General features: G+C 55.9%; 1 protein-coding gene across 2 annotated transcripts in view; it reads left to right on the top strand.

Moving 5' to 3' along the window:
- DNAH3 (dynein axonemal heavy chain 3) overlaps positions 1–26,016 on the top strand; it is a gene marked incomplete at its 5' end in the record, with an annotated part of 194,103 nt that overhangs the window by 166,295 nt on the left and 1,792 nt on the right. For both annotated transcript variants that reach the window (XM_079759768.1, XM_079759767.1), the window contains 9 exons: positions 2,112–4,253; positions 9,551–9,776; positions 12,474–12,718; positions 13,947–14,063; positions 19,827–19,981; positions 20,645–20,812; positions 22,179–22,321; positions 24,544–24,748; positions 25,312–25,449. In XM_079759768.1, coding sequence (XP_079615894.1) covers positions 2,112–4,253; positions 9,551–9,776; positions 12,474–12,718; positions 13,947–14,063; positions 19,827–19,981; positions 20,645–20,812; positions 22,179–22,321; positions 24,544–24,748; positions 25,312–25,449 — 3,539 coding nt within the window. The remainder of the gene's footprint in view (positions 1–2,111; positions 4,254–9,550; positions 9,777–12,473; positions 12,719–13,946; positions 14,064–19,826; positions 19,982–20,644; positions 20,813–22,178; positions 22,322–24,543; positions 24,749–25,311; positions 25,450–26,016) is intronic.

Raw genomic sequence — 26,016 nt, 5'->3', positions numbered from 1 at the left:
AAGCCTGGTTCTCCGTAGGGTCTCGTATCAGGACAGGTGCCTTGGAATCGAACGAGGCCGCGGCTTCTGCCTCCTGTTGGTTAGCACTCCCTCTCTCCTGGTGGTGTTGGCCGAAAGCCCACGAAGGACATGCAGAGGGGATGGGGAGTGGACAAGCCGGTGTGGACTGGACCGGGGTCCGTTAGGGCCGCGGGTGCGGTGTGTTCAGTGGGGCTGAGCAAGGGGAGCCAGCCAGCATGTCTCCGCTCCAGCGCACCCAGGACAGCGGGGCACGAAGAGGCTGAAGCCCGGGCCCCGCCGGCGGGGCCTTGAGAGCCATGGGATCCTCACTCGGTTGGTCAGCCTGGCCTCGGCATGAATTGGTATTTTTTGAACTCCTGTGTGGTTCGAAGGTGCAGCCAGGGTTGAGAATGGTGCACGAGCCATGGCCAGGTCCCAAAAGTCATTTCTCTCCTTGGGTCATTGATGGGTCGCCCGGGACCCAGGGTTCGCCTTTCTCTCAAAGGTCACGCAGATTGCGTGCACTGCTCACTCAGCCTGCAGCCTTCAGCCAGAGTGCAGGACGCAGCAAACGAGCAATCGCGTCCGTTTGGGCATCCTGGATTTAACCAGAGCAGGCCACTTTCCTGCCGGTAAACAAAAACCTCCACGGAAATGTGTGACTGCTGTGCTCGCGTTAGAACAGGACACATTTGACCTATTGTACTTAATATGATGCCTCAAGTACAGCTTTTTTTAAATGCTCACCCAAGGACTTTTTTATTGACTTGAGAGAAAGAGGAAGGGAGAGAGAGAAAGAGAGAGAGGAGGGAAAAGACAAACATCAATGTGAGCCAGAAACATCCATCGGTTGCCCAACCGGGGATCGAACCTGCAACCTAGGCATGTGCCCTGACCTGGAATCAAACCCTCCACCGGGGACGACGCTCCAAACAACTGAGCCCCGCAGCCAGGGCTCACGGACGCTTGTTTGGATGAGCGACGGTTACAGTGCCATGAGCCGAAAGGCCTCCAACCTTTCCCCCTGTCAGCCTCTAACGGAGCCTCCTGGGGGAGGTCGGGCTCACTCAGCCCTGGGTCAGCGTGATGAGGGCTAAGCAGCACAGGGCCCAGCTTCGTCTTGGCAGGCCGCAGAGGGCCTCTGTCCAGCTGCAGTCTCCTCTCCCACCCCCCTTCTCTCGGGCCCCCACTCACTCACGAGGAGGACGCTTTGGGTTCCATCCAATCCACTCCCAAACGTGAAAAAGAATATTCCAAACACATGCCCGTGACTCCTTTTCCCTCTCCATCTGTGGCGGGAGGAGGGGCGGCATTCATTCAGTGCATACTGTGGGTGACCGGCTCTCAGGCACAGTGCTGAGAACAGTAAACACAGCCCCGCTCACCACGGGGAGGGAGAGGCGGCAATAAAAAGTAAGCAAAAGTCACAGCTCGCAACAAACGCTGTAAAAAGAATGGGTGCCCTAGCAGCCGAGGTGAAGGGCAATGCTGGGGCGGGTGCAGGCTGCTCGTTTGGGGTCACCTAGGGAAACCCCTCTGTGGCCCGTGAGGGTGGTTTCTAAAATGAGCCACAGTCTGGTCAGGAGCCAGCGGCAGGCCGTGCGCAGCTCGTGCAGGGAAGCTGGGACAGGAGGCGGGGCAGGGAGGCCCTTCGTGACTGCCGTCCGAAGAGCAAGGCAGCGCTGAGGGGTGCGGTCCGTGGGCCTCCCAGACCATGATGAGGAGCTTAGACTTTCCTTTTTTATTTAGATTTTGTATCTTTAAAGCAGCTTTAAGTTCGCATCAAAGAGGTTTCCCATATTCCCCCGCCCTCACCCATGCACAGCCTCTTCCATCCATTACCAACACCCGCCGCCTCAGCGAACCCACCTGGTTCACCCAGAGCCCCTAGTTCACACGATCGGATGGTCCTGGCGGAGCACATTCTGTGGGTTTGGACAAATATAGAAGGACGGGTCCATCGTTATGGTACCATGCAGAGTATTTTCTCTGCCTTGAAGTTCTCTGGAGGATTTGAATTTTTTTGCCAGATCCGAGGAGCCGTCACTGCAAAGCTTTAAGTCTCAGCCAGAAATCTTAATGATAGTCTTATCCCTCTGCTCATCTCACAGGCAAAATGATAGAAGATTACTGGGGGGTGTCAAGAAAGATTCTTGGAGATCTGAAGTTCCTGGAGAGCCTGAAGACATATGACAAAGACAACATCCCCCCAATGGTCATGAAACGGATCCGAGAGAGATTTATCGACCACCCAGATTTCCAGCCGACCGTCATTAAAAACGTGTCATCTGCCTGTGAGGGTCTGTGCAAGTGGGTGAGGGCCATGGAGGTGTACGACCGCGTGGCCAAGGTGGTGGCTCCCAAGCGGGAGCGGCTGAGGGAGGCGGAGGGGAAGCTGGACATCCAGATGCAGAAGCTGAACCTGAAGAGAGCAGAGCTGAAGCTGGTGGAGGACCGCCTCCAGGCCCTGAACGACGAATTTGAGGAGATGAACACCAAGAAGATGATCTTGGAAGAAAACATTGATATCTGCTCCCAAAAGCTCATCAGGGCAGAAAAGCTCATCAGCGGTCTTGGCGGGGAGAAGGACCGATGGACAGAGGCTGCCCGGCAGCTGGGGATCCGCTATACTAATCTGACCGGGGATGTGCTGGTGTCTGCGGGGACTGTGGCCTACCTGGGGGCCTTTACCGTGGATTATCGGGCCAAGTGCCAAAAGCAGTGGCTGGCCCAGTGTAAAAACAGGGTCATCCCCGGCTCCAGTGACTTCAGTCTCAGCAACACGTTAGGGGACCCCATAAAAACCCGAGCCTGGCAGATCGCCGGGCTGCCTGTTGATTCCTTCTCCATCGACAATGGCATCATTGTGTCCAATTCCAGACGCTGGGCCTTGATGATTGACCCTCAGGGACAGGCCAATAAGTGGATCAAGAACATGGAGAAAGTGAACAAGCTGTCTGTCACCAAGTTCTCAGACAGCAACTATGTGAGGACACTGGAGAATGCCCTGCAGTTCGGCACCCCTGTCCTACTAGAGAACGTGGGGGCAGAGCTGGATGCCTTCATTGAGCCCATCCTGCTCAAGTCCACATTCAGGCAGCAGGGGGTGGAGTACATGCGGCTGGGCGAAAACATCATCGAATACTCCAAGGACTTCAAGCTGTACATCACAACCCGCTGGAGGAACCCACACTACCTCCCTGAGGTCGCCGTGAAAGTCTGCCTCCTCAACTTCATGATCACCCCCCTGGGCCTCCAAGATCAGCTGCTTGGCATCGTGGCTGCCAAGGAGAAGCCAGAACTGGAAGAGAAAAAGAACAAGCTGATTGTGGAGAGTGCCAGGAACAAGAAGCAGTTAAAGGAAATTGAAGACAGGATCCTAGAGGTCCTCTCCTTGTCGGAGGGCAACATCCTGGAGGATGAGACGGCCATCAAGGTCCTGTCCTCCTCCAAGGAGCTGTCTGAAGAGATCTCCGAGAAACAGGAAATTGCTTCGGTGACAGAGACGCAGATTGACCAGACTCGGATGGGCTACAAGCCAGTGGCTGTCCACTCTGCCACCATCTTCTTTTGCATCTCTGACCTGGCCAACATCGAGCCGATGTACCAGTACTCCCTGACGTGGTTCATCAACCTCTACATGCAGTCGCTGGTACACAGCAAGAAGAGTGACGAGCTGGACCTGCGCATCGAGTACATCATTGAGTACTTCACCCTCAGCATCTACAACAATATCTGCCGCTCTCTGTTTGAGAAGGACAAGCTGGTTTTCTCCCTCCTCCTGACCATTGGCATCTTGAAAGAGAAAAAGCTAATTAACGAGGAAATTTGGTACTTTCTTCTAACTGGAGGCGTTGCCCTGGACAACCCCTTCCCCAACCCAGTTTCTGAATGGCTGTCTGAGAAAGCGTGGGCCGAAGTGGTTCGTGCATCCTCGCTGCCAGGATTGAAAGGCCTGATGGAACATTTGGAAGAAAATGCTGATAAATGGAAGCTCATCTATGACTCAGCATCCCCCCACGAGGAGAAGTTCCCTGGCATTTGGAAGTTCCTTCAAGGGTTGGAGAGGATGGTGATCCTCCGATGTTTGCGGCCCGACAAGATGATCCCAGCCACCCAGGAGTTCATTGCTGAGCACATGGGCAACGTGTACGTTGAAGCCCCTACATTTGACCTCCAGGGGTCCTACAAAGACTCCAGCTGCTGCACACCCCTGATTTTCGTGCTGTCTCCCGGCGCAGACCCAATGGCAGGTAAGGGTAGACTGTTGTATGAAGGACACGAAGAGCCCAAAATGTGAATGGATGGCAATAGCACGCACGCCCCTTTAGCAGGCGCCTCAAATTCAGACGGCTCAGAAGGCGGGGCAGTGAACAGGCCGGGGTGGGACGAGGCGACTGCAGGCTTCTTTCCCCCTAAAGGGCCAGCTGCTACTCCACCCGCTGCGCCCTCTGGCCGTGTGAGCCAGATCATCTGACTTTTTCAAGAGAAACGAGAAATGCAAAAGCACTCCGTTTTACATCCTGGTAGCTCGTTCAAATGTTGTCTTAAAACTGTGCGAGGGCCACGCTGTGGCTAGATTTAGCCTGGCTGCTAATTGGCCACTTTTGTTTTAAACCATTTTTTCTGACTATCGTTTCTCTCAACTGGGCTTTCCTCTTAATTTTTTAACTTTTTGGATAATTAATACTGAGTCATGATTAAAAAGTAACCAAACAGCCGAAACCGGTTTGGCTCAGTGGATAGAGCATCGGCCTGCGGACTCAAGGGTCCCAGGTTCGATTCCGGTCAAGGGCATGTACCTTGGTTGCGGGCACATGCCAGTAGGGGATGTGCAAGAGGCAGCTGATCGATGTTTCTCTCTCATCGATGTTTCTAACTCTCTATCCCTCTCTCTTCCTCTCTATAGAAAATCAATAAAATATATTTTTTAAAAAAATAACCAAACAATGCCATAAGGTGTAGAAGTGTGGCTCAACCAGGGCCATTTGCCCTCAAGGGACATTTGACAAAGTGGGAAACATTTTTGTGGTCACAACTACTGGCATCTAGTAGGTAGAGACCTGGGTGCTGAACACCCCACAGTGCACAGGGCTCAACAATGAATTATCCGGCCCAGCGTGTCAGGAGAGTGAGGCTGAGGAACGCTGACGTAGAGTGAAGGTGCCTCCTCCTCCTAGTGCTCCCAGGAGTAACCACTGTCCCCAGGTTGCGTGTTTTTCCAGGAATCATTTGTGCTTATTAAAGGGTATGAGTTGTTGACAGGAATTAGTTTTCTGTTCCGTTGAGGGATCGCAAAGCGTTAGTTGCCTCTGTTGCTGAATGAAGGAAGAGTGTCAGAAACGCAAATGACAAGGTTGGCGCTTGGGCGAAGGCCGAGGGGTGTGACCCGCACCTGGCCCAGGCGGAGCCAGCACCTGCCCGTGAAGGCAGTCAGAGGAGGCAGCTGGGAGCCTTCCCAGGCTCCTGTGCCAATACGTTATCGCCAAAGATCAGCCAGGGCTGTCACAACCAACACCAAAGAAGACGTGGTTCCTCCCGGTCCTGGAGGACACAAGTCCATGCTCAGGGCGCGGGTGGCGGCTGCTGCTGAGGCCTCTCTGCGCTTGCTCGTGGCCCCCTGCTTCCCGTGTCTGCACAGGGTCTTCTCTTTGCGTGACCTCATCTCCTCGTGTAAGGGCACCAGTCCTAGCGGGTGAGGACCCACCCTCGTGACTTCACCCACTGTGCCTCCCTCTGTGAGGACCTGTCTCCACACAGTCACACCCCAGGCCTGGGAGTCAGGACCTGAAGATGCGGATCTGGAGGGCAGACTTCAGCCCACAGCGGAGTCCGTGTGTCACCCTCGGGGCATCAGCTCTCCCATTGTGGTCTGTGTGTCAGCCCTGAGCGAGGTTGGGAGTTGGAGTTGTTTACTGTGCGTTCACGAACAGTAAGCGTGCGTGTTCTGTGGGAGTCTCACCTCGCTTGGGTTTCAGGCGTGCCCTAACCCCGTGGTCGGCAAACAGCGGCTCACTGGCCACATGCGGCTCTTTGGCCCCTTGAGTGTGGCTCTTCCACAAAATACCATGGCCTGGGCGAGTCTATTTTGAAGAAGTGGCATTAGAAGAAGTTTAAGTTTAAAAAATTTGGCTCTCAGAAGAAATTTCAATCGTTGTACTGTTGATATTTGGCTCTGTTGACTAATGAGTTTGCCGACCACTGCTAACCGATAGTTTATGCACAAACAGTGGTGCCCGGGTTTCCAGCCCAGGTCAGTTGTATATGGGGGTTTCTCAGCGCGGGGACCCATGCTGCAGGGTGTGGGCTTGCCTATGGCATAGGCTGCGTGCTTTGGTTTCTCACTGGAGAGCTTTTATTTTCCCATCCAGGCTACAAGCCAGTGGCAAGCTTCCATGGTGCTTCTTGAATCAGTGACCAGATTTCTGGCCTTCCCTCCATGAAGGCCCAGCCCTTTGAGGATCCTTACTCTATTTATCCTTTTAAAAAGCCTCAGTTCCAGCACCCCACCTCTTTTTTATATATATATAATAAATCTTTATTGTTCAGATTATTACAGGTGTTCCTCTTCCCCTGCCCCCATAGCTCCCCTCCACCTGGTTCCCCACCCCACCCCATGCCCTTACCCCCCGCCACTGTCCTCATCCATAGGTGTACGATTTTTGTCCAATCTCTTCCTGCACCCCTCAAACCCCCTTCCCCCTGAGAATTGTCCATCCCCTCCCTTTCTATGTCCCTAATTCTATTATATTCACCAGTCCATTCTGTTCTTCAGATTTTTTATTCACTTGATTTTTAGATTCACTTGTTGGTAGGTATGTATTTGATGTCTTTTTGTTGTTCATAATTTTTACCTTTACCTTTTTCTTCTTCCTCTTCTTAAAGAATACCCTTCAGCATTTCATGTAATCCTGGTTTGGTGGTGATGAACTCCTTTAGATTTTTCTTGTCTGTGAAGCTCTTCGTCTGACCTTCAATTCTGAATGATAGCTTTGCTGGGTAGAGTAATCTTGGTTGTAGGTTCTTGCTGTTCATCACTTTGAATATTTCTTGCCACTCCCTTCTGGCCTGCATAGTTTCTGTTGAGAAATCAGCTGATAATCGTATGGGTGCTCCCTTGTAGGCAATTAACTGTTTTTCTCTTGCTGCTTTCAAGATTCTCTCTTTGTCTTTTGCCCTTGGCATTTTAATTATGATGTGTCTTGGTGTGGTCCTCTTTGGCTTCCTCTTGTTTGGGGTTCTGTGTGCTTCCTGAACTTGTAAGTCTATTTCTTTCACCAGGTGGGGGAAGTTTTCTGTCATTATTTCTTCAAATAGGTTTTCAGTATCTTGCTCTCTCTCTTCTTCTGGCACCCCAAAAATTCAGATGTTGGTACACTTGAAGTTGTCCCAGAGGCTCCTTACGCTATCCTCACACTTTTGGATTCTTCTTTCTTTCCGCCTCTCTGGTTGGGTGTTTTTTGCTTCCTCATGTTCCAGATCTTTGGTTTGACTCTTGGGGTATGGTGATCTACAGTTGAGTTTCTGCATATTCTTTGTTTCAGACAGTGTATGCTTAATTTCTGACTGGTCCTTTTCCATTTTTTTGGCATTCTCTTTAAGGTCCTTGAAGGTCTCACTAAGTTCCTCGGAGGTCTCTTCAAGTTTCTCAGCGGTTTTTAGAAGATTCTTGAATAAGCTTATAAATGTGGTTCTGAATGCTGTGTCGTCCAGTAGTTTACTTTTCTCCATCTCTCCTATTCGTGACATGCTTTGGTGTCTCCGCATTTTGGCTGCCTCCCTGTGTTGATGGAGTGGCTTTGTGTGGTCAGTGACCTATAGGGGCCGGTAGCTCAGCTTCCCCAATCACCCTAGGTGGTCACTCTTGGTACACCCCTTTGTGGGCTGAGTGCAAAGTCTTGGTGTAGTTAAGCCTTGATTGCTGTTGGTACACTGGGAGGAATTGACCTCCAGGCCAATTGGCTGTGAGGACCCGCTGTGTCTATAATGGAAGCACTGCTGCGCTGGAGACACGCTTATGGTACAGGGCTTGTTTCAGTGGGGCTTTGGTGCTCACTGAGTCTGCCTCCCGAATGTGTCACTTATGGATGTGAGGAGTTGAAATCTGGTGTCTCACACTGACCCCTAGGTACACTGGCTTCTGGGTCTCCAATGGGGTGCAGTTCAGCTACTGTCTGAGGCCACCCTGCAGGAGCTACAGCGAGAACTGCTGTCCTCTCCTCCCTGCTTGGAGCTTGGAGGCTTTGGAGCTGTCTGCACTGGGTTGCAAGTTTACTAGCTTAAACTGCAATAGAGAAGGCCATTCATATGCAAAAGCCACTGCTAGGAGCTTGGGTTTGTTTATAGATTGTGTGAGGTGGAGTTTCAGGGCGTCACTAGGCTAGGGCATGGCAAACAGCGATGACTGGCAGTGAGCGGTCTCGACCGAGTCCCCCGCGTCTCGCGCCCCAGCGCAGCCAACAATTGTACCTCCACGCAGCTCTGCTAGCAAGCCACCCTCACTCTCCTACCTGATGGCAGACAGCCCAGTCTCTCCCCAGAAACTGGATTTCAGAGATATTGGGAGCTTATCTCTCTTCAGATTGAAGAAAGCAACGCCCGCCGCCAGCTGGGTTCTGCTGCCAGCCCGTATCACGCGTGCGCTCCCCTGTACCTCAGTTTTTCAGCGTTTGTGCCCTGCTTGCTCCCCTCTCTTTCGGTCTAGTTGTAGAGCTTCCGCTCAGCCAGCTTTCCCGTGGTTCTGGGTGATAGACGTTGTCTTTTAGTTGTAGTTTTGGAAATTATTGTGGACGGCAGCAGCCCAGATGTTTACCTACACTGCCATCTTGGATCTCTGTCACCCCACCTCTTTTGAGTGCAAAGTTATGCCCCTCTCCCATGGACAAACACCCGCTCTGAACGGGTTAAATGAAGTGCGGTGTTTCCCGGTGGTGAAATACTGTGTAACCATGGAAAAGAGGAAGGCCTTTGCAAATGTCCTGACGAGAGAAAAGTCTGAGTGAAGGAAGCACATGTGGTGTCCTACGATTTGTGTAAGGATCATCGTATTCTGCGTGATTTAAGTGCATAAATATCTCCGGAAGGATTCACAAAACCTAGCAGCATTGCTGCCTCTGGGGGAGAGGGAAGAGAGAGAGACTGCCCTGAAATTCCGCTGCACAAACACCTGTTTTTCCTGGAAAGTACATTCTAAAACCCCAGCTCCTTGTTCTTTGGTTCTGTGCTCACCTCTAGTCTTGATTTCTGTCATTATTTCTGGTACCTGGGAGTTTCTCTTTCCTTCAAACTCTGATTTTTTTCAGTTTCTGTAATTTTTAAAAATCAAGAATGTCTGTATATTCAGTACAAAAGAGGAACCAATAGTATTTTTGTTCTCCATCTTAACAGAAGTCTAAAACTTCCCCAAAGACTTGCTTATTTGTAATTACTAGAAGTCAGTGAGTGTCTTTTGGAGCCCAGAATTGTAATGTGCCCCTCCTGTGACATTACTGTTAATATGGACTTCGCTGGCTCATTCTCTTTTAAAAGCCCCTTTTCTTCCTGGCCCCAGGCCTGCTGAAGTTTGCTGAAGATCTTAGCATGGGAGGCAGCAAAACACAGATCATATCCCTTGGCCAAGGCCAAGGCCCTATTGCGGCCAAAATGATCAACATCGCCATCAAAGATGGGACCTGGGTGGTCCTACAGAACTGCCACCTGGCCACGAGCTGGATGCCTGCGCTGGAGAAGATCTGTGAGGAGGTGATTGTTCCCGAGAACACCAACGCCAGCTTCAGGTGAGACGCTCCCACACCGCTGGTCCTGCCGCAGCTCGGGCTCCGGGCACCGTGCTGGGCAGGGAAGGCGAAGACGACAGACACAGGTCTGCCCGCAGGAGGCTCCGTCTAGCAGAAGGCAGCCTGCAGAGAAACGATGTTCATGTTCTAAGAAGGGCCATGGGACACGGAGAGGGGAAGGGAGAGTCGGGGAGACCTGGAGGACTGATATTGGCCTGGGGTTCTGAAAGATGAATAGGAGTTTGCCAGGAAGGACATTCCAGGCAGAGGGGACAGCGTTTGTAAAAGCCAGGATGCGTGTTAGGGAAGCACCGAGAAGCTATGCTGGACTCTGGGGCACGAGCTGTGAGACGTTGTTGAGGGGAGGTGGAAAGGTACATTAAACGTCAGCAAATCTGATTCTTAAAAACTATTTGTCTTTAAAAATATCTCGCCTGTAGTCTAGGCTCCGCTGTCCTTGCTCTGGCCCATATTCCTCAGGCACCATGAAACACGAAACAGCTGTGTGATGTCTGTGACCTTTAAAGCCCGGAAGTAGGCTTGGTTGTGCATTTGCAGAGCAAGGTGACGAGCCAGACAGACTTCAAAGCCCCTTTCAGCTCCAGGTGCAGTGTGCTCCCGTCCAGCAGGGTCAGCCGGAGGGCCGGCCGCGCCCAGGCGACTGCTTGGTGGTGTCTGGTGTGTAAGCTAAGAATAGCTTTTCCATTTCTTAGTGGTTGAAAAAACATCAAAAGAATAATAATACTTCGTAACACATGAAAATGATATGAAATTAAAATGTCATTGTCCCTCAATAAAGTTTTGTTGAGATACAGCCATGCTCACTTATATATTATCAAGGATGCTTTCATGCTACAGGTAATATGGCAGTGACCACCTGCCTGCAAAGGCTGGGCACTTACCATTTGATCCTTTACAGGGACTTTGCCAACGCTTGTTCTACCCCAAAGCTTGGTGGATATTTTCATTTTAGTCATGTCTGCCTGAAAATAGGAAAGTATTTGGTGTTTATTTACAAAACCAGACTAGGCCATAGTTGACTCTATTCGTGTAAGACTCAGGTAGGATTCATGTAAGAGTTTAAGTGGGATCTACTAGTTTCAAGAATTCTATTTGATTTGGGATGATGAGTTGATTCATTGACCATTAATGACACAATCAATGAAGAAAAAATCACTCATTAAGGTCCTCTATATTATGTTCCTAATCCAAAAGTCAGGAACAAGTACCTACGGGAGCCAGGACTGTAACACAGATGCGGGAGGAGGACTGGGCACAGGAATTCCACTTTCCACAGGACAGTAGCAATCATCCTGGCAGCGGCCTCAGCGCTGGACACAATAGGGAGCGGTGGGGACTGCGGTGAAGGAGAAGCCCTGCCCTGCAGAGAGGAGCGGCCCCTGCTGATGCTGCCGATGTTGCCATGCAGGAACGCAGCCTCTCGTGGCCGGATGTTGTCATTATTGTAAAGGGTATATAGGGATCTAGAATTTTAAAAGAAAGCCCTACATTTTTAAAGTGGGCAATTATCAAAAATACGTTACAGCATCGGTTTGGTTTTCTGGGCCTGAACTAGCGTCACCCATCTGCAGACGAAGGCCGGGCCTCAGGCCTCCAGTGATAGCCTCTTCCCGCCTCCCCGTCCCGGGCCTGGACCCTCCAGGCCTTGCCTCCTCCCGACCTCCTCTCCGCGTGTGGCTGCTCAGCTGTGTCCTGTGTTTCTAATGGCCTTCCGAACCCAGAGCCACCTGTTGGTAACCTCTCTAAAGTCTAGCAAAGCAAACAAACAAAAACCTGCAAAATGAAACCAAACAGGGTGCCATGGAGCTCGGGTAGGAAACAGACGCAGGAAAGCCTGGAGGACAGTGTGCCGAAGTGCTAACCTCACTTCCACATGCTTTTGCATACGCTCCCACTTCGTGGGCGTGGAGAAGCTTTTCCATTTTGAAGGCAGAAGCCTTCCAGATCTTCAGGGCCCGTCCCAATGCCCTCCATGACGGCGGTCAGCAAGCTTTCTCTGTAAAGGGCCAGATAGTAACTATTTTAGACTTTGAGGCCACGTGGTCTCTGTAGCAACTAGTCAACTGCTTGAAAGCAGCGCAAGTCCTCTGTAAATGAGGAGCAGAGCCAGGCCCAGCACTTCCCTTACAGCAGGCCGTGCTGGGTTCCGCTCCCTGGCCATGGTTTGCAGACTTCTCTCCCCAATAGAAACCTCTCTTCCCACGGGGACATTATTCCTCTCTGCCCTGCGGTCTTGGTTCTAGGATGCATTTACTGGCATCGCTTTGCTTGCCTTTTCTCCCCCGCCTGCCCCTTTCCTCTCTAACAGCCAGGCTCTGAGTAGCTGGAAGCTGGGAGCTTGCTCGCTTGGCCTCTCCTGGGTGCGGGCTTTAGCGCTCGGCCAGTCCAGCAGGGGCGGGCGGGGCCTGGACGGCAGAGAGCCCCGCGCTCCCATCGCAGTTCAGCCACGTCTAGGTGGTGTGCACGTGAAACAGCCACTCGGCATCTCCAAGCTTCCATGTCCTCTCCGGTCCGAGGGGCCGCCACCCCCACAAAGCGGCTGGGAGGGACACGCTGGTTCTCAGCCTGGGTCGGCATCGGCATGCTCGGTGGATGGTGGGATCGTGTTGTTCGTTGTTGGTTTTTCCATTTAAGTGACTGCGTTGCTCTCAGTCGTTGGGTCTGCTGTCCTTCCAGACTCTGGCTGACCAGCTACCCCTCGGAGAAGTTCCCGGTCAGCATTCTCCAGAACGGCGTCAAGATGACCAACGAGCCGCCCAAAGGGCTGCGGGCCAACCTCCTGCGCTCCTACCTCAACGACCCCGTCTCCGACCCCGTCTTCTTCCAGGGCTGCTCCAAGGCGGACGTGTGGCAGAAGCTGCTGTTTGGCCTTTGCTTCTTCCACGCCATCGTTCAGGAGCGGCGGAACTTCGGGCCGCTGGGTAGGAGAGCCGGGCGCCGGGCAGGTCTCCGCGGCGGGCGGGCCGGGCTCCGCTCGGGGCCGTGGGAGAGCGGGAGAAGCGCCACAGCCTTCGGGACACGCGTGTGCTGAACGGGACTTGTTGGTGATTGAAATTATAACTTTACCGAGCGTCCTGTACTTTTATTTAATGAACCTGGCAACCCCATAACCAGGTCCGTGTCGGCGCCAGGAGAAGAGGTGTTGCCGGAGTCCCGTGTCGGTGAGAGACGCGCGGGCCGCTGTGGTGTGTGCGCCCCTCTGAGCACAGCGGCCATGGCCCACGGAGCGCCCCCAGGCAGCTTATAGCATGCAGGTGGCTCTCTTCACCCGCACATGACAATGGAAGAAATACTGGGACACATTTGTCTGTGCTTCTCAAAAAAACAAAAGTAATGTTTTCCTGAACATACCCGGCCATGGCCCAACTTAACTGGCTACCGACTGATTCCCGCGGGAGGGCAGAGCAGTGCACGCCGACAGCCACCTTACCACCGGCGCAGGTGGATCCCTCTCCACGGCTGCCTGCCGCTGGCTCTGCTCAACCGCCGGCTAATGACCCCTGAGGGCCCCCAGCTGGTTCTCCTAGAGCAGCGGCAACTGTCTCTGGGTGACCCTCTGAGCGCCCTCCTCCTCTCCTTCTACACCTCTGCCCGGCTGCACACGGGCCCTGGCCCTGCACAGGGGTCGGGGGGCGGGCAGGACCCGCTGGGACTCTGCCTTCGCAGCCGCAGTCTCCCGTGCCCCCTCCCCCCCCCCCCGCAGGTCTCCCAAAGTCTGGGCACCTCCTTGGCTCGCAACCAACGGCCCATTTGCCAGGGCATGAGTTATGACTCTGCCATTTTATTATTTTTAACTTGAGTGTGACCTTTCGGGAGATGAAGCGACTCCGCTGGGCACAGGCCCCATGGACCGCTTTCTGACGCCAAGCTCGGCTCGCCTCAGGTTCCTGGCGTGGCCCCGGCATTTCTCCGTTCCCGGGGGAGGGAGTGCCCGAAGCGGCTGCCCGCTGCCCGCTGGCCCGGCTGCCCGCTGGCCGGGAGCCCTGTGCTCCCACAGTCCAGCCGGCTGGCACTCCCTGTTCACCGCGGCGCCGCCCCCTCCGCGAAGGGGGGCGCTGGAATGGGGCTGAAGGAGGGCCACTTCCCATGAGGGCCGTGGTGAGGCTGACCCGGAGCCTCTGTCTGTGGCTGAGCCCGCTGCCCCCGCAGGTTGGAACATCCCGTACGAGTTCAATGAGTCGGACCTGAGGATCAGCGTGCGGCAGGTCCAGATGTTCCTGAACGACTACAAGGAGGTGCCCTTCGACGCTCTCACCTACCTCACAGGTACTCTGCTCTCACCCCCCTGACAGGTACTCTGCTCTCACCCCCCTGACAGGTACTCTGCTCTCACCCACCTGACAGGTACTCTGCTCTCACCCACCTGACAGGTACTCTGCTCTCACCCACCTGACAGGTACTCTGCTCTCACCCACCTGACAGGCACTCTGCTCTCACCCCCCTGACAGGTACTCTGCTCTCACCTACCTGACAGGTACTCTGCTCTCACCTACCTGACAGGTACTCTGCTCTCACCTACCTGACAGGTACTCTGCTCTCACCCACCTGACAGGTACTCTGCTCTCACCCCCCTGACAGGTACTCTGCTCTCACCCCCCTGACAGGTACTCTGCTCTCACCCCCCTGACAGGTACTCTGCTCTCATCCCCCTGACAGGTACTCTGCTCTCACCCACCTGACAGGTACTCTGCTCTCACCCCCCTGACAGGTACTCTGCTCTCACCCACCTGACAGGTACTCTGCTCTCACCCCCCTGACAGGTACTCTGCTCTCACCCCCCTGACAGGCACTCTGCTCTCACCCACCCGACAGGTACTCTGCTCTCACCCGCCTGACAGGCACTCTGCTCTCACCCACCCGACAGGTACTCTGCTCTCACCCGCCTGACAGGCACTCTGCTCTCACCCCCCTGACAGGTACTCTGCGCTCAGGGGCTCTGCAGCCGCCTCCCGCTCCCCCTGTCTCCCTGCCTCCCCAGGCTGCCCCTCAGCAGACCGAGCCGCGCCAGCTGCCACCAGGCCAGATAGTGTCTTAAAAAGAAAGAAATTAAGATATTAATTCCTACCCTCGAGTGGCTCCCAGGGAGAAACTGTTTTTGATGACAATAGGGTGATAAGTTAACAAGAGAAGCACATACCGAGTCGGAAGGCAGCCCAGTGAGTAGAAGCAGGAGGTGATCATGGAAACCCCCCGAAGGCACAAAGAGGGCTCTGAGGGGTGACGAGGGGTTCTAAGTGGGAGAAGAAGGGGCAGAGGCCGTGGATGGGGATGAGGAGAGAGGTTCCCCGCGGAGGGACCGGAGCAATCCAGTCCGCATGGCCGCTCGGCAGCCTGGTGTCCGGCCTGCTGTCTGGGAGGGAGGGCTGAAGGTGTAGGAGACTTGGTTTCAGCCTCACGGGTAAAACAGGCATGTGCTCGGTGATGGACCGCCATGGCCAGGGGTCACAGTGCGCCCGGTGGGGAGCGGGACACCCTGCAGACCACACTCCCATCTCTTCACCCCGAGCTAAGGGCTGCCGTCCTCTCCCCAGGCCTGGGGCAGGGACACTGTCCTGCAGAGCCGTCTTTTCCCATCCTCACTTGAGGATGTGTTGACTTTTAGAGGGAGAGGGGGAGGAGGGGGAGGGGGGAAGGAAAAGGGAAGGATGGGGGAGGGGGAAAGAGAGACACACAAAATGGGCTGCCTCCCGCGTGCACCCCAGCAGGGTGGAAGCGGAGACCTGGGTAGGTGCTCTCGTGGGAAATGGCGCCCAGGGCGTGTTGGCGTACAGGACAGCGCTCCAACCGACGGAGCCACCCAGCCAGGCCAAGAGTTCTCGTAAGCGTTTACCTGAGCCAGACCGAGGGCACGCCGGGAAGCCAGGCCTCCACAGACTGAGAAACGCTGCCCAGCTTGACGGGGTGCGGCTGGTTTGTGCTCCTGGAATTTGGAGGCGCGGGAGGTTGCGTGGAGGGGAGGGAGCAAGGCGGTCAGGGGCAGGACCGGCAGGCTACGCTGTCCGGAGGGGGTGACTTGAGGGGCCGCAGGGAGGCGTTTCCAAGGCGTTGCCCTGGGTGCCCGAAACAGCGGGCGGGGCCTGCTCAGGACAAAGGTCAGCCTGTCGCTGAAGCTGTCAGGGGCCTGGGAGAGACTCCCCACCACAGCTCGCCCCGCTGGGGTTGTGAGCCATCCCCTGGGAGGTGGCTTTCCAGAGCCCCCCGTCCACGGCGGAGCGTGCACTGGGTCTCCCGGCAATCTACGGCTGTGCGTGGCCCATTTCACAGCTGACGAGACTGAGGCTGGAGAGCAGAGGCGATTTTGCCCCCCGGGGACGTGTGCAATGTCGGGAGACATGTGGGTGGTCACAGCTAAGTGGGAGTGCAGCAGGGGCCGCCGGCTGTGCTGGACACCCGGACGCACCGCACAGCCCCCAGCAGGACTCCCGGCGCCCGTGCTCTCCGTGCAGGCTGACAGTCCTGCTCTCCAGCGATAAAGTCCAGCTGCAGAAGGTCACGCAGTCCTTCACTCAGCACGGTGTCCGACACAGAGCCCCAAGGGACCCCGGCGTCAGGCCCGGGAGCTGGTTTGTGGGAGGGTCCTCTCCAGAAGCACAGGCGCCTCTGCAGACGGACAGACGGACTGAGTGTCCAACCGCCCTGCAGCTCAGACAGCTCTGCCTGAGGCTCGGAGACCGGCCTGCCCGCCACACCGGTGCCGGCGGCTGGAGGACAGCTGTCCCCCTTCCCCCCACAGGCCCCACAGACTAGCTGGGCTGACACAACACACAGGCCTCACATCTCCAGGGTGTCAGGCATCAAAGGCCCATTTCTTGCCCGATCTACGTGTCCAGTGTGAACTGGCGAAAGTTACTGCTCATTGGAATTATGTTAGGGGCACAGCTGGCAAAGGCTCCACCAACTTATTTAAAAAATATGTTTTTACTGATTTTAGAGAGAGGAGGGGTTAGGGAGAGAGAGAGAAACATCAACTGCCTCCTTCACGCCCCACACTGGAGATTGAGCCCGAAACTCTGGCATGTGCCCTGACTGGGAATTGAACCAGTGACTTCTTGGTGCGTGGGTCGATGCTCAACCACTGAGCCCCGGACCGGGCTCCACCGACTTCTGATGCCGCCGTCTCAACATACACCGTGTGGTCAGTGCCACAGGCCAGCCCTGAAGAGCTGGTGCCAGGAATGAAATGCATGGGGACGTCGCCTGCCCGCCACCCTCCTGGGTCGGAGGGAAGAGCAGATGCGGGTGATCCTGAGGGCTCCTCACGGCCCCTCACGGGAGCAGCCGCCTTTGGATGGTGAGGCATCGTCTGCCGGCGCCCCAGCCCCGCCTGCGCAGGAGCAGCGAGGCCTGAGGCGGGAGGTGCGGCCCAGCCTGCGCCCGTGCTTCCGAGCAGAGACATGGCCAGAAGGAAGTCACCGTCCTCACACACGCAAACCCAGGGGCTCAGGCCCGGCCCCGAGGAAAGCTAGCTGCAGGGGTGGTCACAGGCCCGCGGTCTCTGCCGGGACGACCTGCACTTGGTGCCGGGACACACTCGCTCCCTTTCGTACTGCAGCCTGCAGCTGTCACAGCCTCGTCACAGCGAAAAGCCGCCGGTGTTCAGGCTGAACTGTGCTGAGGCCTGAGACGGCACAGAGCGAGCTGCGGTGCCTCCCGTCCGTGGCGGTGAAACGGCCACAGTGGGCTCAGCGATCCCAGCGTGGGAGTCCCCTTCGCCCCGCCGCTCCCTGCCACGCCCCAGGCCCCTCCTCCACCTCGGGACCAAGGGAAACAGGCCTCTGCTCCCGGCGTGGGTCGTACTTCCTGTTCCTTGTCCGTAGGCCTTCCGCTTTCTGGAACGGTTTGGATGGAAATGAGCCGGCCCTTCTGGAGAGCCCTGCACGCACATGCGCGCGCGCACACACACACATGCACACACGCACTGTGTGACAGCTGGAATTGGGCTGTGTGTGACAGCTGGAATTGGGCTGTGTGTGACAGCTGGAATTGGGCTGTGTGTGACAGCTGGAATTGGGCTGTGTGTGACAGCTGGAATTGGGCTGTGTGTGACAGCTGGAATTGGGCTGTGTGACAGCTGGAATTGGGCTGTGTGTGACAGCTGGAATTGGGCTGTGTGTGACAGCTGGAATTGGGCTGTGTGTGACAGCTGGAATTGGGCTGTGTGACAGCTGGAATTGGGCTGTGTGTGACAGCTGGAATTGGGCTGTGTGTGACAGCTGGAATTGTGCTGTGTGACAGCTGGAATTGGGCTGTGTGTGACAGCTGGAATTGGGCTGTGTGTGACAGCTGGAATTGGGCTCTGTGTGACAGCTGGAATTGGGCTGTGTGACAGCTGGAATTGGGCTGTGTGTGACAGCTGGAATTGGGCTGTGTGTGACAGCTGGAATTGGGCTGTGTGTGACAGCTGGAATTGGGCTGTGTGACAGCTGGAATTGGGCTGTGTGTGACAGCTGGAATTGGGCTGTGTGACAGCTGGAATTGGGCTGTGTGTGACAGCTGGAATTGGGCTGTGTGTGACAGCTGGAATTGGGCTGTGTGTGACAGCTGGAATTGGGCTGTGTGTGACAGCTGGAATTGGGCTGTGTGACAGCTGGAATTGGGCTGTGTGACAGCTGGAATTGGGCTGTGTGTGACAGCTGGAATTGGGCTGTGTGACAGCTGGAATTGGGCTGTGTGACAGCTGGAATTGGGCTGTGTGTGACAGCTGGAATTGGGCTGTGTGACAGCTGGAATTGGGCTGTGTGACAGCTGGAATTGGGCTGTGTGACAGCTGGAATTGGGCTGTGTGTGACAGCTGGAATTGGGCTGTGTGACAGCTGGAATTGGGCTGTGTGACAGCTGGAATTGGGCTGTGTGACAGCTGGAATTGGGCTGTGTGTGACAGCTGGAATTGGGCTGTGTGTGACAGCTGGAATTGGGCTGTGTGTGACAGCTGGAATTGGGCTGTGTGACAGCTGGAATTGGGCTGTGTGACAGCTGGAATTGGGCTGTGTGTGACAGCTGGAATTGTGCTGTGTGTGACAGCTGGAATTGGGCTGTGTGTGACAGCTGGAATTGGGCTGTGTGTGACAGCTGGAATTGGGCTGTGTGTGACAGCTGGAATTGGGCTGTGTGTGACAGCTGGAATTGGGCTGTGTGTGACAGCTGGAATTAGGCTGTGTGTGACAGCTGGAATTGGGCTGTGTGTGACAGCTGGAATTAGGCTGTGTGTGACAGCTGGAATTAGGCTGTGTGTGACAGCTGGAATTAGGCTGTGTGTGACAGCTGGAATTGGGCTGTGTGTGACAGCTGGAATTAGGCTGTGTGTGACAGCTGGAATTAGGCTGTGTGTGACAGCTGGAATTAGGCTGTGTGTGACAGCTGGAATTGGGCCTTGTGTGACAGCTGGAATTGGGCTGTGTGACAGCTGGAATTGGGCTGTGTGACAGCTGGAATTGGGCTGTGTGTGACAGCTGGAATTGGGCTGTGTGTGACAGCTGGAATTGGGCTGTGTGTGACAGCTGGAATTAGGCGGATGGGCCCTGTGCTCCGCTTGCTGCTCGTGCTTCCCCGGCGCTTCCCCAGCCTGGTGCGATGAGCTCGGTGCTGTCTCGGCTTCCTGACCGGGGAAGCTGCTCGTAAGTGGCAGAGGCTGGAACCCAGAAATCAGCTGGAGCTGGAACCCAGGGCTGCCTCATGCCAGAGCTCTTGACCGGAACCACATTTCTATAGTGTCTGCCACATGTATGTACACACAAACACGTGCATGCACACACGTAGAAGATGCCTAGATGCTGCCCGTTGCCTGTGGAGCCATCACTGGTGATTGCACCGCTTCGCTTCGGTTTAGCTGTTTGCCCCCTAACGTGGTGGCCTGGGTTCTTTCTGAGCAGCCGCAACAGCAAACAGGTCTGCTCTCCTCCCCGCTGAGCGCGGCCCCGGCAGCCCTGGTCTCCGCCGGCTCCTGGGCTCAAAGAATTCTTGGCTGTGGCTGGTAACCGAGGTCCCGGGGCCCGTGCCTGGGCTCAGCCTCCCCTCTGCGGTTGTCTCCAGGGGAGTGTAACTATGGAGGCAGAGTGACCGACGACAAAGACAGGCGTCTCCTGCTGTCCCTGCTGTCCACCTTCTACTGCAAGGACATCGAGCACGATTACTACTACGTCGCTCCCGGGGACATTTACTACATCCCCCCCCACGGCTCCTACCAGGTGAGGCGTGGGGGGCCCTGCTCCCGGGGCGGGGCTGCGCGCAGCCAGTGAGGGCCCGGGGATCGCCTTGAGCCTCCTGCTGTGGTCCCTAAGCTATTCCCAATATTCCTAAAGGCATCGCCATTGTGTGATGAATACTGAGTATGTGGTAGGCCAGGTCTCTCAAGGTAGGAGGCATTCCTGGGGGAAGAGGGACGTTAGGGGGAAGCCTTAGTAGCGAACAGACTGGCAATTGCTACTTGGAAAAAAACAGTTCAGAAGGTGGTGAAAGGGGAGGGACCAAAACTGGACGGAGGATGAGGAAGGAGCGAGGGAACAAGACATCTGGAGGGAGGATGGGAAGGGCGTCCCTCGCTGCGCCCGCTGTGCCCAGGCGTGTCCTTCACAGCCCCCCCGCCCCCCCGCCTTCTCACGGGCAGAGGAGGGAGTGCGGCTCCGGCCCAGCCAGGGCGAGTGTCGGGGCCGGTCCAAGCCCGTTCTGTCTGGCTCCAAAGCCCGAGCACGGGACGAGCTTGGGGTGCGTTCCCTGCACAGCGTGTGCGTGCCGGTCGTGCCCCACTCCCAGCTCAGGGGGAGCCCTGCCCGGGCTGGGGCTGGCCAAGCCCCGAGGGACCTGTGGGCCCCAGGAGCCCACATTGTGTCACCCGAAGCTTTTCCTCCCAGTCCTACATCGAGTACCTCAGGAACCTCCCCATCACAGCCCACCCGGAGGTGTTCGGCCTCCACGAGAATGCCGACATCACCAAGGACAACCAGGAGACCAACCAGCTGTTCCAGGGGGTGCTGCTGACGCTCCCCAGACAGGCGGGCGCGAGCGGCAAGTCTCCACAGGTAACGGGCTTGAGTCCCATTTCCCAGGCGGCCTTCCACCCGGGGCACAGGACTGGGAGAGATGAGCAAGGAGGCAGAAAAGTGGGGCCTGGCAGCCTGGCAGGGGGCACAGCCTGGTAAGGGGCACAGCCTGGCAGGGGGCACAGCCTGGCAGGGGGCACAGCCTGGCAGGGGGCACAGCCTGGCAGGGGGCACAGCCTGGTAAGGGGCACAGCCTGGCAGGGGGCACAGCCTGGTAAGGGGCACAGCCTGGCAGGGGGCACAGCCTGGTAAGGGGCACAGCCTGGCAGGGGGCACAGCCTGGCAGGGGGCACAGCCTGGCAGGGGGCACAGCCTGGTAAGGGGCACAGCCTGGCAGGGGGCACAGCCTGGTAAGGGGCACAGCCTGGCAGGGGGCACAGCCTGGTAAGGGGCACAGCCTGGCAGGGGGCACAGCCTGGTAAGGGGCACAGCCTGGCAGGGGGCACAGCCTGGCAGGGGGCACAGCCTGGTAAGGGGCACAGCCTGGTAAGGGGCACAGCCTGGTAAGGGGCACAGCCTGGCAGGGGCACAGCCTGGCAGGGGGCACAGGTGCCCTGTCTTGCTGCTGAGAGTCCTCGGACACAGAAAGCCCCAGTGTGTCCGACGTCGGCGGTGGGACTTGTAGGAGTCACTGCTATACCCGCATAGACCTGTACTCCCTTCACATAACATTTAAAATCCAGCTCTACTTGCCTTAACAGTACTTATTCAAAACCTGCCCGCCTGCACCATTCATGGAAACCCCCCATTTCGGGAAAGCCGTGGCGGCCACTGAGCAGCAAGTGGCAGCCTGGCAGACGCAGCTTCTTTCCAGACGTGCGGTCAGCACCGGCTGCGCCTCCCCTGGAGGGAGAGGAGAGGAGGTGCTGACCCAAAGGAGGTGACTTTCTCACGTGCGACCCAACCTGATTGCTTCACGTGCTGGAGGTCAGGTCGCCATCCTCCGTCTACAGACCTGGAGGCCAAGGCCTTGTTCACGCTGAGGCGAGCTGCGCCTTCCCAGGAGGCTGTCACCGCCCTGCGCGAGGCTGTCCTCTCGGGTGGGCCCTGCCGAGCAGGGAGAGCTGTGGAGCCTCACCCAGGGACGCGCGGCCGGGGCTCTGCGCGTCAGGGCTGCCCGAGGCTCCCGCGCCGGCGCCCTCCAGGTGTGAGAACAGGGACCCCTTTGCTCAGCTCGTGACTTTCTGGGCCAAGGGTGCCGTCTTCCCCAATGGTGTGGGGGTCTCCCCCGCCACCTGCCCCTGTACCTGTGGGAACATTCCAGGAAGGTCCAACCGATGTTTACCAAGACCAGGCCAGTCCCCGGCCACGGGCTTGTTTCTCACTCAGCTCCTCTGCCCTGTAGGAAGTGATTGAGGAGCTGACCCAGGACATCCTCTCCAAACTCCCCAAGGACTTTGACCTGGAAGTGGTCATGAAGCAGTACCCTGTGGTCTATGAGGAATCCATGAACACCGTCCTGAGGCAGGAGCTCATCAGATTCAACAGGTGGGCCAGACGGGCTTATTTGGGTCCTGGGGTGGCGTGGGGGGTGGGGTTGCATTGCAGTGATGGAGGTGGACACTGATAGGTGCTCGGCAGCGGAAGTGGTTCGTCCCGCCCACAGTGAGGGCTGTAGATAGGACTACACCAACAAGTACTGGCCCAAGATTAAACCATTCCTCCTATTCGCTCCCTCTCTCTCTCACTCACTCACTCACTCACTCATTTGATATCGGCAAAGTCAGGTGTCGGGTTGAAACCAATACCAAGCACAAGTCGAAGCAATCATTGCGCCACTTTCCTTGTGCCCGTGGTGCCAGGTGCAGCTCCGAGCACCACGCATACGTTCGCACCCACCGCAGAGCCGTCGTTGGAAATATGCAGTGAGTAGTCCCTCACCACCGATTTATAGGTGGGAAAACTGCGACCCAGACAGTTAAGTCACTAGTGCAAGGCCACACCGTCATTCAGTGGAAGAACTGAACTCGAACCCAGGCTGTCCGATTCCAGAGCCCACGCACTTGGCCAGTATGTGAGATCAGGGCAAATGGAGCAAGGAGGGGAGACGTTCACCCACGGCCTCTCCGCGAGGCAGGGAGCGGTGACGGGCTGGCATGGGCTCTGTCCTCACTTCTCCGGGTGCTGTAGAGAGCACTGAGCCCCGGGATTGTCTTGATTGATTTATAGTCAAAATTACAAGGTTCCCAAAGACCGTCCGGGCCAGACGAGGAGACTCCCGCTGCGGCCTCCCAGGTTGCGGTGCTGCAGACCCAGGTGTGGCTGCCTCCGTTTGCCTCACCGGTCCTCTCAGCTTTCGGGGCAGCTCTGACTCTGAGGGGCGAGGGAACTAGCAGGAGGTCATCTAAGAATTTCTTGACTCCCCAGCCTTACGGCTCCTCTCTGGAGTCAATAAGCAGTTGGCTATTTGGGGGAACCGAGCGAAGTAAGGGGTGCGAGCCAGGCCGTGGCACCCCTGTGGCGAGTCAGGGAACTTGGCACCAGGGGCTGTGGTCCTCACACTCCGAACACCAGGCCTGGCTTCCCTCCGCCGCCGGCCCCGGCTCGTCCTTGGGCGGCAGCTTTCACAGCCTGGGCCGCTGGCTGGTCCGACAAGCCAGCGAGGCACAGCAGCCTCATTTCCCCTGACGGTCAGGACGGCCACACAGGACGGTGCCCGAACCGCCCTCCGCACTGCGTCACCGGTCACGAGGCGCCCGGAGGGCTCGGTTCCAATCCGGAGGAGCCATGGTTGTGCTCAGGGTGAATGCCCTCTCCTCGGTACTGAAACCTCGGAGCGAGCAGGGCTCCCACTTGCGAGAACAGAAGGAAGACTTTGCAAGCAGGGGTCCAGGTGTCACGGCTCAGGTCTGTGGGCGCTGCCCTGGGCTCCTCAGCGAAGCCAGTGCGCAGAATGCTCGGCCCCTCCATTTCCTTACTGCCGACGTCTCAGTCCCTCACCGCAGCCCTTTCTAGCCTTCGACCATCCTCGTGTCCATTTGGCTGGGATTTCGTAACCCTTAGAGATGACTGCTCTCTGGGGCAGGTTCTGGGCCGGAGGTGCATTCCCTTGGGCACGGCGAGGCCTGGTCACAAGGCCAGGGAGAGACAGGCGCGGGCGGCGTCTCCCCGGCTGCCCTTCAGCTGCCTTTTCTTAGGTGCGCTTCATAGTCTATTAAAAAGAACAGCTTGGGTCAAAATGGCAATTTAGATAAAAACCCTTAAAATTACATTACCCTTTGACCTAAACTTTTTACTTTTAGTGAGCAAATCATTACCTTATTTATTTGCACAGAGATTGATTTCGATGAATATTCCTAGCAATGTTGTTTGCAGAGACAATAATGTAGAAATAATAAGTTTCAGCAATAGGGGAATAGTTCAATAAAATGGAACACCTTACAGTCATTACAAAGGATAAATACTGTAAATTGGGAAAAAAGATCCCTATATGCTAAGAGAGAAAAACAGATTACAATTACAGAAAATCTAGTACAATTACTTTAAAAATAATTTGTTTACATACAGAAAAATCTGGAAAGATATATGTGCATCAAGTTATTTCCAGTGGTGAGACAGTTGGGTGGTTTAATTTTTCTCAGTTCTAGAAGTTTTCTGCCGTGAACATACACTAACTGTCCGACGTTTTAAAGGGAAAGTGACAGGAACCAGGAGTCTGTGTCCTGGGGAAGGCGACTGGGCAGGGGCTGAGCACGCCTTTGTCCTCACAGGTTGACCAAAGTGATCCGGAAGAGCCTCATCAGCCTGGTCCGCGCCATCAAAGGGCAGGTCCTGATGTCCTCGGAGCTGGAGGACGTCTTCAGCAGCATGCTCATGGGCAAAGTGCCGGCCATGTGGATGGCCAAGTCCTACCCGTCGCTGAAGCCGCTGGGCGGCTATGTGGCTGACTTGCTGGCCCGCCTGACCTTCTTCCAGGTGCCTGGCAGGGGGTCCCGGGACCTGCGGAAAGGACAGACAGAGGCGGTGGGAGGAGGCGAGGCAGCACGCTGGCGCCTGGCCTCGCTCTCTGGGAGCGTTTCCCCAGAGTGGAGGGCAGCGGGGAGAGGAGAGTCCTCGGAAAGGTTGCAGCCTGTGGAGGCAAGCGCAGGAACTATCGTAATGTCACACACTGCTGGCTCGGGGACCAGATTTGGCTAAAAGATGTATTTGGTTTGGCTCCTGGCAATTTAAAATTCTTGAGCTAGCCTGTAAACATTGGCTTATTAAACATAAAAAGCAAGATGTTTGTCCTACAGAATCCGGGGGACTTGGCCACTGGCTGCCTGGCCACTCGGCTACCGGGACTGGCTGCCGCTCAGCCCGGACCCAGCTTGCCCGGAGTGTTTCTTCAGGCAGAAGTGTATTTCTTTGTGCCTCCGTCTGAGTGGGAAGCGTGGGCTAGCCGGGAGGGCCTGTTCCACGGGAAGGAGGACGGCCCGGAGAGCCTGTCACGCTGCCGCGGGCTTGGTGCGGACTGAGTTTCGTTTCTGTGGCCCCAGGAGTGGATCGCCGGTGGGCCCCCTGCGGTCTTTTGGATCTCCGGCTTCTACTTCACGCAGTCGTTTCTGACGGGTGTCTCCCAGAACTATGCCCGGAAGCACACCATCCCCATCGACCACATTGGGTTTGAGTTTGAGGTAGGAGCTTCGGCAGGGCGCGCGGGGTCGGCCAGGGGCAGTGCTACCTGTTTCCTTACTGGTCCGAACGGTCCGTGTGTGGGCACAAGTGCTCTGAGACGTACAAATGAAACACTTAGCAGGAACTAAAGTGGTTCCACAAGTTATTCCTGCCAGAACCAGGGGATTCCCAAGGCCATGTATCTGTGTATATAAAAGGGATCTATCTTTTCAAAGGAAAAGTCTGCCACCTTTATACCAAGAAAAATGACAGCACTCGCCCATGCTGTCCAGTCAACGAGGAGGCTCCTCATTTGGAGAGATGTTCATGGGCTTGGGGAGTCCCTGGCTTGGGGTAAAGTTAAAGGAATTGTCAGTGGTGGAGTACCACCGTCATACTCTCCGGAGAGAAAGGAGCAGAGGGATGGCGGGTTGTAGAGTTTTAAACTCTGTGGAAAGATTGATTGAGATGATCTAGTCCAGACTTCACAAACTGGTTGCCCTAGGCTCAATTTCGTTTGTGAATAAACTTAACTCTGAAGACAATGTTAATCCAAAATTAATGCACTAAAAAAAAAAAAAAATAAC

This window comes from Cnephaeus nilssonii (assembly GCF_951640355.1).
Source record: "Cnephaeus nilssonii genome assembly, chromosome: 2".
Lineage (NCBI taxonomy): Eukaryota > Metazoa > Chordata > Mammalia > Chiroptera > Vespertilionidae > Cnephaeus > Cnephaeus nilssonii.
The sequence above is the reverse complement of the archived record's forward strand: the minus strand, read 5'-3'. Positions and strand labels throughout refer to the sequence as shown.